General features: G+C 38.2%; 1 protein-coding gene across 2 annotated transcripts in view; it reads right to left on the bottom strand.

The window, feature by feature from the left end:
• The window catches only part of vib (phosphatidylinositol transfer protein vib), an 80,449-nt gene that overhangs the window by 40,339 nt on the left and 27,539 nt on the right, over positions 1–12,571 (bottom strand). For both annotated transcript variants that reach the window (XM_065231206.1, XM_065231205.1), the window contains exon 2: positions 8,051–8,081. In XM_065231206.1, the coding sequence (XP_065087278.1) occupies positions 8,051–8,081 (31 nt within the window). The remainder of the gene's footprint in view (positions 1–8,050; positions 8,082–12,571) is intronic.

The raw sequence follows: 12,571 nt of genomic DNA, 5'->3' as shown, positions 1-12,571 counted from the left end.
TATTTCAGTAAAACGGTCGATTTTCAACTATTTTCATAGTAGGCGGATTTTAGTAAAATTAGTGGCATTTTAAAGATCTTTATTGTGACTACAGATTAGCAAGCTTTCAATATGTTTGGCTCATTGTATTTCAAGAAATATAGTTTTTAAAAAATAGCTCTAACTTCTTATACACTCATCAAAATAAGCCAGCGGCGCCGGTGGTGTAGTGGTAAGCGTCCTGGGTTCAATCTCAGTCGGTGCCGCCGGGATGTTCTGAGGCATAACATCTCTGATCACGCCTTCCTTCGGAAGGGAAGTAAAGCCGTTGGTCCCCGGTTCATAGGTAGGATCCAGGTGTGGGTGCTGCCTCTCTGGCGTCGGTAGCATTGGTGCTCAGCACGGAAAACAAGATCGACGGAAAACAAATCAAGGGAAAAAAATCCAAATAAGCCGAATACTATACCGATAAACAATAAATGGTTGATGAGCCAGCAGCCACAAATTTAGAAATCTATCTTTTTAAGTTGTGCTCGTTTTGCTGTTTCTGAAATGTAATGTACTGAAATGTACGGACAGCTGTATGTTTAATTTTGAGATACACTGCATGTAAAGGCGTGATTGTTCGCTTCATACGGAACATCTAAAAAACATATCTATTCTCTGAAGTGGCTACTTGATTTATGTAAGGCTCTTTTTCTTAGTTGAAGATGCTAATTTTAAATAACAGACTGTAGTGGTAATTTTTATACGATAGATGGAGTAGATGAAAGCATAGAGTTGATTGTTCCGTTAGAGTACGGCAGTGTGAAGATTGCATATAGATATTAGAATAGAGAGCTAGGACAACTTTGAAGGAAGGTACAAATCGGTTTTTTCATCTCTCTTTACCAAACTCCCCGCCACCACGGGGGGGGGGGGGGACACCCCTCACCATCCCTCTCCAAAAGAGGAGTTTGGTAAAGAGAGATGAAAAAACCGATTTGTACCTTCCTTAAAAGTTGTCCTAGCTCGCTTGTCTAATATCTATATACAATCTTCACACTGCCGTACTCTAACGGAACTATCAACTCTATGCTTTCATCTACTCCATCTATCGTATACAAATTACCACTACAGTCTGTTATTTGAAATTAGCATCTTCAACTATGTAAATCGTTGACTTCACGTAGAAATAATACTAAAACATATAGTCAAAGTACTCTTTTTCTTATTTAAAAATTACCCTACAACGTTTTTTTAGTCTTCGTTTGTTTTAAATTACATTACATTTGATTTCAATCTAGGTGCTCCAGTAGCTACAATAAGTAGCATTTATTGTTATGATATAAAACTAAGCGTTTTTACATTGTTCCTGCCTTGGCAATTCAGTATTTTAAACAGGTTTTCTAAACATGCATGTCAGTATAACAAATGACATCTTAAAACTAAAAACTAAAACTAAATCTTATCTAACTATATGATTTATGACTGAAATTATAAATTATTTTGTAGGAAAGTGGTTCTGAATTTTTCAAAATTCCATGTACCTTGGTAGTACTGTACCAGGGAGGCAACTTCAAAATCATCTTCAGAACTTCGTACGCACTGGTTCGAAAGGCAGGTAAAGGAAATAATGGACCAATGATTATGAGTAGGATTGAAGCCTCTACTGAATACAAGCTTACTAGAAAAATATTGTGTATTTTGAATAATAAAGGCTATCAGCAGAAGTATGTAAGTTTTTCCGATTTTTGCATTTTGATATAAAATTACAATTTTTTGGAAGATTATTAAATTAAATTTCATCATCACCTGGAGCTTTCATATTTTGAAACTTTTTAGTTATAGAAATCTGAGTTGTAAAATCTCACGATTGTCAAAAGAGTGTACGTACTGAAAGGAAAAGACCAAAACATAATGAAAAGAATCTCACCGTTGACGCTCACCACACCCAACGCCGACTGACTTGTTGAGTTTTCTGACAATCCTTCGAAAGAGTGACGTTCATATCTGACATTCGGAACCTGAGTGCCGACTGAGTGACTAGATGATGAGACATCAAAACTGAGTGGGACACATACAACATGTAATGATTGTTGTTGTTTTGATGATCGTAACCTTCATTTTTGTTAACAAATCTGGAAAACTTTGAGATTTGAACGTCTGTCGCGTATTATCGGAAGAATTTTTAATGTTGGGTGTGTGCTACGTCAATTGGAACATTTGCTAATCGTCGACTTTCAGAAGAATATTGATAGAACTATTGGTTTCAGGGTAGGTCAGGTGCACTGATGGTGAGAAAGTGGTGGACTGGAACATTGCCGAAATTGACGATATGAATGACATATTTATAATAATGGTACAGTTTTTTTTTTTGGCAGTACAATTAATCATCAATAAAAAAAGTGAAATGAGCAATACAAAATCTCAAATTGGCCACTAAATACTACAGGGGTGCACCAATAAACAAAACAAAAGTTGCAATAGAAATGGAAAAAAAAGCAATAAACAAATAAAAAGCTTCTTTTAATAATTTCAATGTGAGTGGTGAAAATGGCAAAAAGGGCAATAGTAAATAGAATACGCTCAATTAAATAAGGATGAATCTCCACTAAACTAGGAAATTTGAGCACTAAATAACTCACCTACGTCACTAGCAGTTGAACATATTTTCCCATAAAAGTGGCAAAATGAGCAATGTCATATTGAATAACCGCAATAAATAAATCTAAAATGTCCCACAAAAAGCGCACAGTTATCACTGTTTAAATCCAATTATGCTGTAAAATCGTGATTATTTCCCAAAAGAAAAAAAATGAAAATATCTTTTGAAAACTGCAAAAGTTCCAGGAACCAGGAGATAAATGTCTGCTTGAACATGAGGATGAGCCATCGTAAAATATGAATCGTTCTTAAAGAAAAGAAAATAATTCATGCTGGAAAGTAAAAATGAGCAATTAAAAACGAACACTGCGCAATATAAAATAAAACAAAATTCCAATGATATTCAGGAAATATTATAATCGCTCTACCAAAAACGATCCCTGCGTGTGCGTGCAACCTTTCCCCACATCCAACATCCCAGTGATTTCTCGTGGAAGCGCAGAGGATTTCTCGGTTTCCTTCACAGCGAGTACCACGTCAACACATTCCTTCCCATTCCCTAGTTGACCTGCATTCGGACACGGCCGGCGCTGGTATTGCTAAATATTAGATCTCCAGTTCTTACACATTGAGGATGAATGTTAGTCCCAAACATCATCTGTTGGTTCTCTGTGTAATTGCAGCTGATCTGGTAATAACAGAGCAGCAACCGTGGGCGGTCAATCTGATTTTTTTTTATAAAATGCTTAATTTATTTTTCAGGGTGCTAATTTTATACGTTTCTTGCTCGTTTCTTATTTTTTGTTGAGCGTTTTTGAAATTTTCCCTGAGACATTCACTGTGCTTTTGTGTCTTTTTTTACCTTTATATTGCTCAAATGGCATTTTCTAGTGCTCTTTTGTGACGTATATATTGCTCAAACAGCTGTTTTTAGTGCTCTTTTGATTTTGTTTAATGGTACCTTTTTCAATGAGACCCACATTCGTTAATCTTCTTTATCGACATTGACTTTGTTAGCCAAGACACAGTATCACTACTTATCACTGTCTTGAAAATACCATATGGAAATTGATCTGGGTTATTGGCTCATAATCTCTCAATTTAAAGGAATATTTCCTGAATATCATTGGAATTTTGTTTTATTTTATATTGCGCAGTGTTCGTTTTTAATTGCTCATTTTTACTTTCCAGCATGAATTATTTTCTTTTCTTTAAGAACGATTCATATTTTACGATGGCTCATCCTCATGTTCAAGCATACATTTATCTCCTGGTTCCTGGAACATTTGCAGTTTTCAAAAGATATTTTCATTTTTTTTCTTTTGGAAAATAATCACGATTTTACAGCATAATTGGATTTAAACAGTGATAACTGTGCGCTTTGTGTGGGACATTTTAGATTTATTTATTGCGGTTATTCAATATGACATTGCTCATTTTGCCACTTTTATGGGAAAATATGTTCAACTGCAGGTGACGAAAGTGAGTTATTTAGTGCTCAAATTTCCTAATTTAGTGGACATTCATCCTTATTTAATTGAGCGTATTCTATTTACTATTGCCCTTTTTGCCATTTTCACCGCTCACATTCAAATTATTAAAAGAAGCTTTTTATTTGTTTATTGTCTTTTTCTTCATTTCTATTGCAACTTGTTTTTTGTTTATTGGTGCACCCCTGTAGTAATTAGTGGCCAATTTGAGGTTTTTTATTGCTTGTGCTTTGTTAATTAGGGTACGTATATATTTTAGTCTTTTTTTTTAGATATACATATTATTGAACCACTTATCGATTACTTTTTCGAAGGGACGTATCAGCTTTTGTAAACAATGCATTTGATCGTCGATTTGGCGTAACTGGCAGCTCGCCCACGCATGCTGACACTACAATCAGATGGGTTCCCCCTACATGATAGTGGAGTTAGTATGCGTGGGCGAGCTACCAGTTACGCCAAACCGTTGATCAAATGCAGCTTACAAACGCTGGTAAGTCCCTTCGAAAAAATTAAATTTACTTATAAAACACCACAACTGGGTAATTGCAGCGTAAATTGACGGAACAACCATGGAACGATGATGTTCTGGGATCCCACGAATCTCCCGCGTCATAGATAAATCAAAACTAACTGAATTGCCGAAGTCGGAGAAGCATACATGATGAGGATTATTCTGTGAAGGGCTGACATCCTGTGTTATGTACACGTAGTACAATGTCATAAAACGAGTTTGAGGGTTTAGCTCAAGAAGCTTCTCAAAGTTTGCAATCACCAGTGGGTTCATAATTTCACAACGGGTGAGGAGCCTGAGGGATAATTCCGAAAACCGATCAGAGATTGGCAACATGCCCGCTAACACTTCGAGACTCATCGTATGAGTCGAGTGCATGCATCCTAACGCGATACGAAGACAGCGATACTGGATCCGTTCCAGTTTAATGATGTGCGTTTTAGCCGCCGACTGGAAGCAAAAACTACCGTATCGTTGTCCTGTACAACGTTAGAAGATCTTGCTCCCCACCACGTTCCGGTAATTGTTCGAAGAAAATTGATCCTTTGTTGGCATTTTCGTCTCAGATACTCAATGTGGGATCTCCAGGTGCATTTGGAATCCGAACCAGACCCCAAGATATTTGAAAGACATGGAATGAGTGATCGGCCTTCCCAAAAGTTGAAGCTTCGGTTGTGCTGGGCTATGCTTCCTAGAAAAAAACGATCAACTCAGTTTTCTCCGTGGATAATTCGATACCTAGCTGAATAGCCCAAGTAGACAAATTGTCTAAGGTATCCTGTAAGGGTCCTTGCAGGTCGGCCTCTCTGGGCCCTGTCATAGACACTACTTCGTCATTTGCAAGTTGTCTCAGCGTGCAGTTGTCACTTGTACAATTGTCAATTTCTCTGACGTAGAAATTATACAAAAGGGGGCTTAAACATGAGCCCTGGGGGAGACCCATGTAACTAAATCGAGAAGCTGTAGAGTTTCCATGAGAAAAGCTCATATGTTTCTCTGACAGCAAATTGTACAAAAAGTTATTAATTAATGGGGTTTGTCTGAAAGGACTTCAACCGATACTGAATCAAAAGCCCCCTTAATATCCAAGAACACAGAAGTCATTTGCTCTTTTTTAGCAAAAGCCAACTGAATTTCTGTGGAAAGCAACGCGAGACAGTCGTTCGTTCCCTTGCCCCTACGGAAACCAAATTGAGTATCTGAGAGTAGGTGGTTCGTCTCAACCCATTTGTCCAAGCGAAAAAGGATAATTTTCTCCAACAATTTTCGAATGCACGATAACATCGCGATGGGACGATACGAGTTATGATTTGACGCGGGTTTTCCAGGCTTTTTAATGGCTATAACTCTCACTTGCCTCCAATCATCCGGAACAATATTGAGCTCTAGGAACTGACAAAACAAGTTCAACATGCGCCTCTTAGCGACGTCTGGGAGGTTCTTCAACAAGTTGAACTTGATTCTATCAGCCCCCGGAGCCGAATTGCCACACGAAAGGAGTGCGAGTGAGAGCTCCAGCATTGAAAAAGGCTGGCTGATCTCGTCTACCGAATTCGTCGTTTCGCGAGGAATCATCCGTGCCGGCACGGAATCAGGACATACTTTTCGCGTGAACTTGAGAATCCAACGATCTGAGTACTCCTCGCTCTCGTTGTTCGAAGACCAGTTACGCATCCTTCGCGCCGCGTTCCAAAGCGTATTCATCGACGGTTCGCGCGATAATCCGTCCACGAATTGCCGCCAGTATCCGCGTTTCTTGGCTTTGATGAGGCTCTTGAGTTCGCGTTCAAGAGCCGAGTACGCTTCAAAATGCTCGGGTGTTCTACGTTTCCGGAAAAACTTAAACGCGTCTAATTTACTTCCATTCGCATTTTAATTTGAAATGCAAATTTTCTTGAAAATTAACCTTTTGCTTCTCTGACATATTTTGCTGTCCTAAATGTTCTAGTTAATTTGGCTCTAGTTTTCTCAATTTTCTACAGATTCAAACCAAACACCCTGCACATAATCGAGAAATTACCAGATTTTCATCAGTCACATTTATCAGACGTGACCAACAAGTCGCGGTTCTGTATTTACACGGATATTCCTCGGGGTCTGTCCAATGGTGAGACATTTTCATAACATTTTTTTTTATTTCTAATATGAACCTAGCATATTAGAAAGCTGTGGTCAAATCATAACCGAATCGTATATATGTGACTTTGTGGATCTTGTGCGTTTTATAGGTTTTCCAAATTTTCAACTTATCAGAACTGCAGGACGATTTGAAGAACCTTGAACATCTGGACTACTCGGAAATAGATCATGCATGATCCACATACACACTTTGAATCTGTTTGGACATATTTCGATAGTGCAGACATTATTGCAGTCTTGGTTAATATAGTAGAACAAACCAACTGAACTCCAGGACGATTTGGAGAACCTAGAATATACATGACAATTACTCACATATATACGATTCGTTTATGATTTGGCAACGAAAAATGCTATGTTCATATTGGAAATAAAAAAAACATGAAAATGTCTCACATTGGACAGACCTCAGGGAATTTCCGTGTAAATCCGGTGTGACTTATGGAATTGAGATAATTTCTCGATTATTTGCAGGGTGTTTGGTTTGAACCGGTAAAAATTGAGAGACAAATGAACTACAAAATTGATGACAGCAAAATAATACGGGACGGAAAGGTTACAATTAATTCCACAATTTTTGTGACAGCACAACAGGCGCGGATTTCACGGATTTGAACTTTCAGTCGCGAAAATCGCGGAAACATTAAATGATGTCTTGAAAATCGCGAAGGGATTTTTGCGACTGAAAGTTCAAATCCGCGAAAATCGCGAAATCCGCGCCTGTTGGTACAGCCCTGTATTTATGAAACATGGACCGTTTTGGCATGGTGAGGGTGACATGCACTTCCAATGAATTTTACCAATACATTTAGAAAATGTTGATCGAAGAATATTTCAAAAAGAAGAAGTAATACCGTTTGTAGAACCTTAAGGTTCTTTTTGTCATACGGCTTGCTCTGCACATCAGTTGGGCTTACCATGGAGGTTCACCCGAAGCACTCAATTTTATGTTTTAAATGAAAACTTGACTGTGCTGATTAATTGTACTAGCTGCAAAGCAAAACTCAATCCTATCCAACGAAACTTAACACTAAAATGCAGTTTATTACGGCAGTGTGAATGCAACGATGAACAACGTTGCTGTGTAGTTCTCATATAAGGAAAAGAGCAATCACGTAGTCACTTTAGAGGTTAGGAGTTGACTCTTCGTATCAATTTCAGTGCACTTTTTGAAATTTTATCTGTGTGAGAAGGCCGTTAATATCATCAAATAGTATCTACGTAGTTCATGGACAGCCCGAAAGCATATTTGTAGAACGTCGTATACCCGTGTCCCACTATACGACGTTCATGCTCTGTAACTAGAGAGTCGTGCGGTCGCATTTGGCGCGCAAAAACTTACCTCTTCCACCGTCAGGGGTAACGTTACTCGACTGCAACGAGAGAAAAGAAAGAAAAACATCGTTTGAGAAACTTTACCAGAGTTTAATAATTAATTACAATGTATACATAGTCGATGTCGGGTGCTCTGATTGTCCTGTCTGATACAGAAATTTCTTCGTTTGTTTTTACTATTCGAGTAAGGGTTAAAGGTATTAGGACTACTGCAGGGAAAATGGAAAAGGTGGGCATTGCGTTGACGGAAATATTTATTTTGAAATCCCGTTGAACGAGGTGCAATAGCGAAACGTATACCTCCCCATTGCTACTATTATTATCAGGGTAATAATAGCGAGGAAAGAACATTGGAATCACTTGAACGACGAAGCTTTTGTCCCTCCTGTCCGGAAAATACCTCTATACCTATGTCGTAGTTCACAAAGGCTAAATGTCCGATTGTGGAAACTGTAGTCTGTGTGAAACAGGCATAGAGAAAGAACGAACGTTTAACTAATGATAACGTCGATTTCATATAGTGCATGCTTTCCTTAGCTTGGAACTAACATGCGGGTGTTATCATACTGTTTACAATTGGATTGATACACTGCTTTTGTTTGTCATACGAGTAATATTAGATTGTTTGGGTAGCACCGGTATGCTTGCATTTGAGAGTTAGCTAATTAACAGCAGCTATTTCTGATTTTTGTTTAACGATCATAAACTTCAGAGCGATCATCATCAACCTTCAATGTAGTTCCTCGCTACTTCAAAGTCATGCGCGTCACACGATGACTCCAGATTTCCAGCGGATCGACTCGGTCCGTATATCTAGCAGCACAGCCGAAGGTCAATGACAAAATAGTGCCAAGTAAGCAGTTGCAAATGTAAGCTATTCATCATTCTCACCCGGCAGCCACCAGTCTCACCAAGTGCTTCAAATCTGCGTACGTCTTCTATGTGATGGTTTTGCGGTTCACAAAACTGCCACCACCTGACACAACGAAATTTGTGCTGCTTTGCATACAATCTACCTCAGCTGGTAGGCTGCCGAACCACCTTGGCCATCAAAGTGAGTATATCTAGCTCCAACTCAGCAGTAGGGGGGTGAATTGTTGTCCGTTCTCACAATCTCAGGAGTTTTTTTTTTAACTAATTGCACGGATATGTTTCTAGTACTGATACACGTGTACACATTTTTTCGAGGGGCCTATGTTTTTTAGGATTGTGCAAGCTTTTGCGCGGCTTAGCAACATTTAGTGTTGATTAAAATTTCCAAAACCACAAAAGACAAACATTTGCAACAGCTGAACTTTACTTTTGCCTCCATCAAAAGTATAGCCCCTTTACGATACTATAAATACAGTAAACAGCTATCATATAGATCTAACAGAATACATCCTCCATATGCCACGTTATCAATTTCGCAGGCAGGTTTCGAATACGTTCTAATCATGGGGGAACGGTTCCTAATTATGGCACAAGTGCTCCTAACTTGGACCTATCTAAAACAGACTGCAAACACTTGCCGGTTTAGAAAGTATAAAGGACATGCTGTTTATTAAGGACTCAAATGATGACATTGGGCACATCTACCCTACATAAAAGGAGACTCTTGCTCGTTGACTTGTGTGATTGCTCCAATCTGTTATGATGTAATAAAAACCTATTACTCTTGGTCTTTCCTCGCACGCGGCCGCCGGTCTGCTGCGTGCTTCTAGGTAGGTGTTGCTTTTTTTTACACCCGTTGTTTACATACCTATACCTAGTTGGCATAATGGTAGATGATGAACCCGCGCGTATTTACCGCACTATCAACCAGATCAACGTTGGGTCGGGTTGGAAAGTTTCGCTTAGCCGGTGTGTTTGACGACGAATGTCGGGTGGGAAATCTGTTGTTATGATAATTTGTACTATTTTTAATATTTTCCCACGTAACATGAAGCACAAATGAAAGTTGGAGGATCTGGAACTCGTTCATTGTATTGTAGGTTATTGCATGAACAAATTAGTATAAATCAGTTCCATAACGATATGATTAACCCGGAAATATCGTGATAAGAGTGTCATATACAAATCACCCCAGCTCGACGAGATTAGAACATGTTTGTAGTATAGTGTAGGCATGGGAAATCATTTACATTCATTTGCCTCTAACTTTTTCCATCCACAGAATTCCGTAAAATGATATATGAAACTTTTGTAGGTTTTGATATTAGCCAAAACTTTTGTCACTAACTCAAGTCCGTATCTCTTGTGCACGACGAACCAGAGCGGACAAACCTTGTTATAATTTTTCATTGAATGTAATTTATATTCACTGAAAAACAATGGTGGCTTCTGTTCGCATCTGGTTCATCATGCATAAGAGGTACAAATTTGAGTTATTCACAAAAGAAGTAGGTAGTTAATATTTTATTTTAATATTCTAACGCATTTAATTTAGAATCATTTTCCCTCACAGATGTATAAATAAGAATGAAATTATGTCTCAAAATTTCTTTATAAAACTACAAAAAGTCCCTACAGATAAGGCCAGCACTAATCTCAAGTTTTTGTTTACAAACTTTTACTTGTAACCAAGTCGCGTAGAACAATATTCGCGTTCGAAAAGCGTCGTATGACAACATCACGGAACATCACTAGAGCTGTTCCGATTTGGCTTCCCATTGATACACACGTCTAGGAAACGGATCAGATGATCAAAAGAACAGGATCGTTCCTTTGTTCTTGAATATCACTAATTCATTTGGGTATGGATACTCGATTTCCTAGATTTTATTATGTTGTAGAATATCACCTTGTTATTTTCCAGAATGTTTACATAAATTGGTATTAGACCGGTACGACATGCCAGATCCTTGAAATCGGATCAACCGGTTTCAGTTGTTAAAAACGGATTTCATCGAACATCATTCCTAATCTTGTTTGGCCGCTTTCCAGGGTGGCCAGTGAATTTTCATTTTGAAATTCCTGGTTTTTCCCGGTTTTCCCGGTTCAAATCTTTAAAAATTCCCGATTATTAATATTCAACAAAAAAAAAAAAAAGAAACGAAACTGAACGCATTTTTAAGAACTTGCTGAAAGGATTTTACTGGAGAAAGATTCATCACAGAACTCCAACAAAATTGATTGCAAAAAATTTGCTGGTAGAAGAAATTCTTTCAAATACTTCAGAGGGTTTCTAAATAAAATTTCGAAAGATTTCTGCTGTATTGAATAGAGTTAAAATAAATTTTTGAAAAGATTATCAAAGGAATCAAAGTCTCCGGATAGGCTCAAGGGAATTCTAAGAAGGATTCCAATTAAATTCTTAGAAGGGGTTGCAAGGAAATTCCAAAAATAATTCAATGGTAATTATTACGCGGAGTGTTTTCTGGTTTATTTCAGAACAGTTTCAAGATAATTCAGAGCCGAATTTCAAGTTAATTCTGGAATTCATATCATGAGAATTTTGAACAACGAAAAATTAAAACCCCGGAAAAGAATAATTCAGCTTCGGTTTTTACAAATATTTGTTTTCAAAGTCCAGCATCCTCAATATATTCTTTTAAGGACCATGCACTTTACATCTAAAATTGAAACGACAAAAATAAATTTGTAAAATTGCTGATTGATTAAATTCTAAACACAATAAGACGGGAAACTCAAGAAAATTATGCAGCAAATAGAGCAAGACATTCATTTGGTATAGCATCACTCTGTTTTAATGGTTTATTCTAAAATTCTGGTGTAACAATTTGTTCCTATGGTATGCTTAATTTATTTTTCCCGGTTCTCTCGCCGAATTCCCGGGTTACTTTTCAAATTCCCGTTTACTGGCCACCCTGGCCTTCAATCTGATCGATCCCCCTTGTTCGCTGCGCACATCTTCGTCTTATTCCAGTCAGGTCGCTACCAAGAACCATTTTCATTAGTGTTCACTCGGCTGTCGACAAAAGCAGGCCACTCTCGATGTGTGCTACGCGATCGTCTGTTTTCTCGGCAGCAACCATTGTGTGGTCCTCCTCATTGTTCTTCATCAGCAGTTCTTTCGGTCGATGCGTCGTCGACTTTGGAAAGCAACCGTTTCGTGATGAGTGTGTGAGTGCTGACCACGTTTTGCGTCCATTGCTGCAATGGACGCACTTTGACCCTCGTTGGCGTACAACAATTTGCCATACAATGAACCTACTGGAAGCGGCTCCAGTTCTGATGGAGGAGGCTTTTTGGATAGCGGAAGATAAAGTGTTTATTGTGTTGTACCTTTTGACTATAGTTTTAAGATGTATTGTATAGTGACCAAGAATCCTCGGCTCTGTAAAGTTAATTCGGTTGAGCCTTATCAAATAAATTAATAAGCAAAAAAAAAACCATTTTCATTGGTTGTTATCCGACATTGTTACGATGTGCCCAGCCCACCATAGTCGCCCGATTTTCTCATTCGATCTAAATTTCATAACTTACAAACCTGCTACAATGCTACTTAATCATTCAATTATTTTCTACAGTGATTCAGCAATTTCCGAGCTAAATCCAACCTTTTCAAAATTGGTTTAAACATTGA

This window comes from Ochlerotatus camptorhynchus, unplaced genomic scaffold (assembly GCF_037179485.1).
Source record: "Ochlerotatus camptorhynchus isolate MF236.1 unplaced genomic scaffold, CSIRO-AGI_Acam_v1.1 ptg000344l, whole genome shotgun sequence".
NCBI lineage: Eukaryota > Metazoa > Arthropoda > Insecta > Diptera > Culicidae > Ochlerotatus > Ochlerotatus camptorhynchus.
The sequence above is the reverse complement of the archived record's forward strand: the minus strand, read 5'-3'. Positions and strand labels throughout refer to the sequence as shown.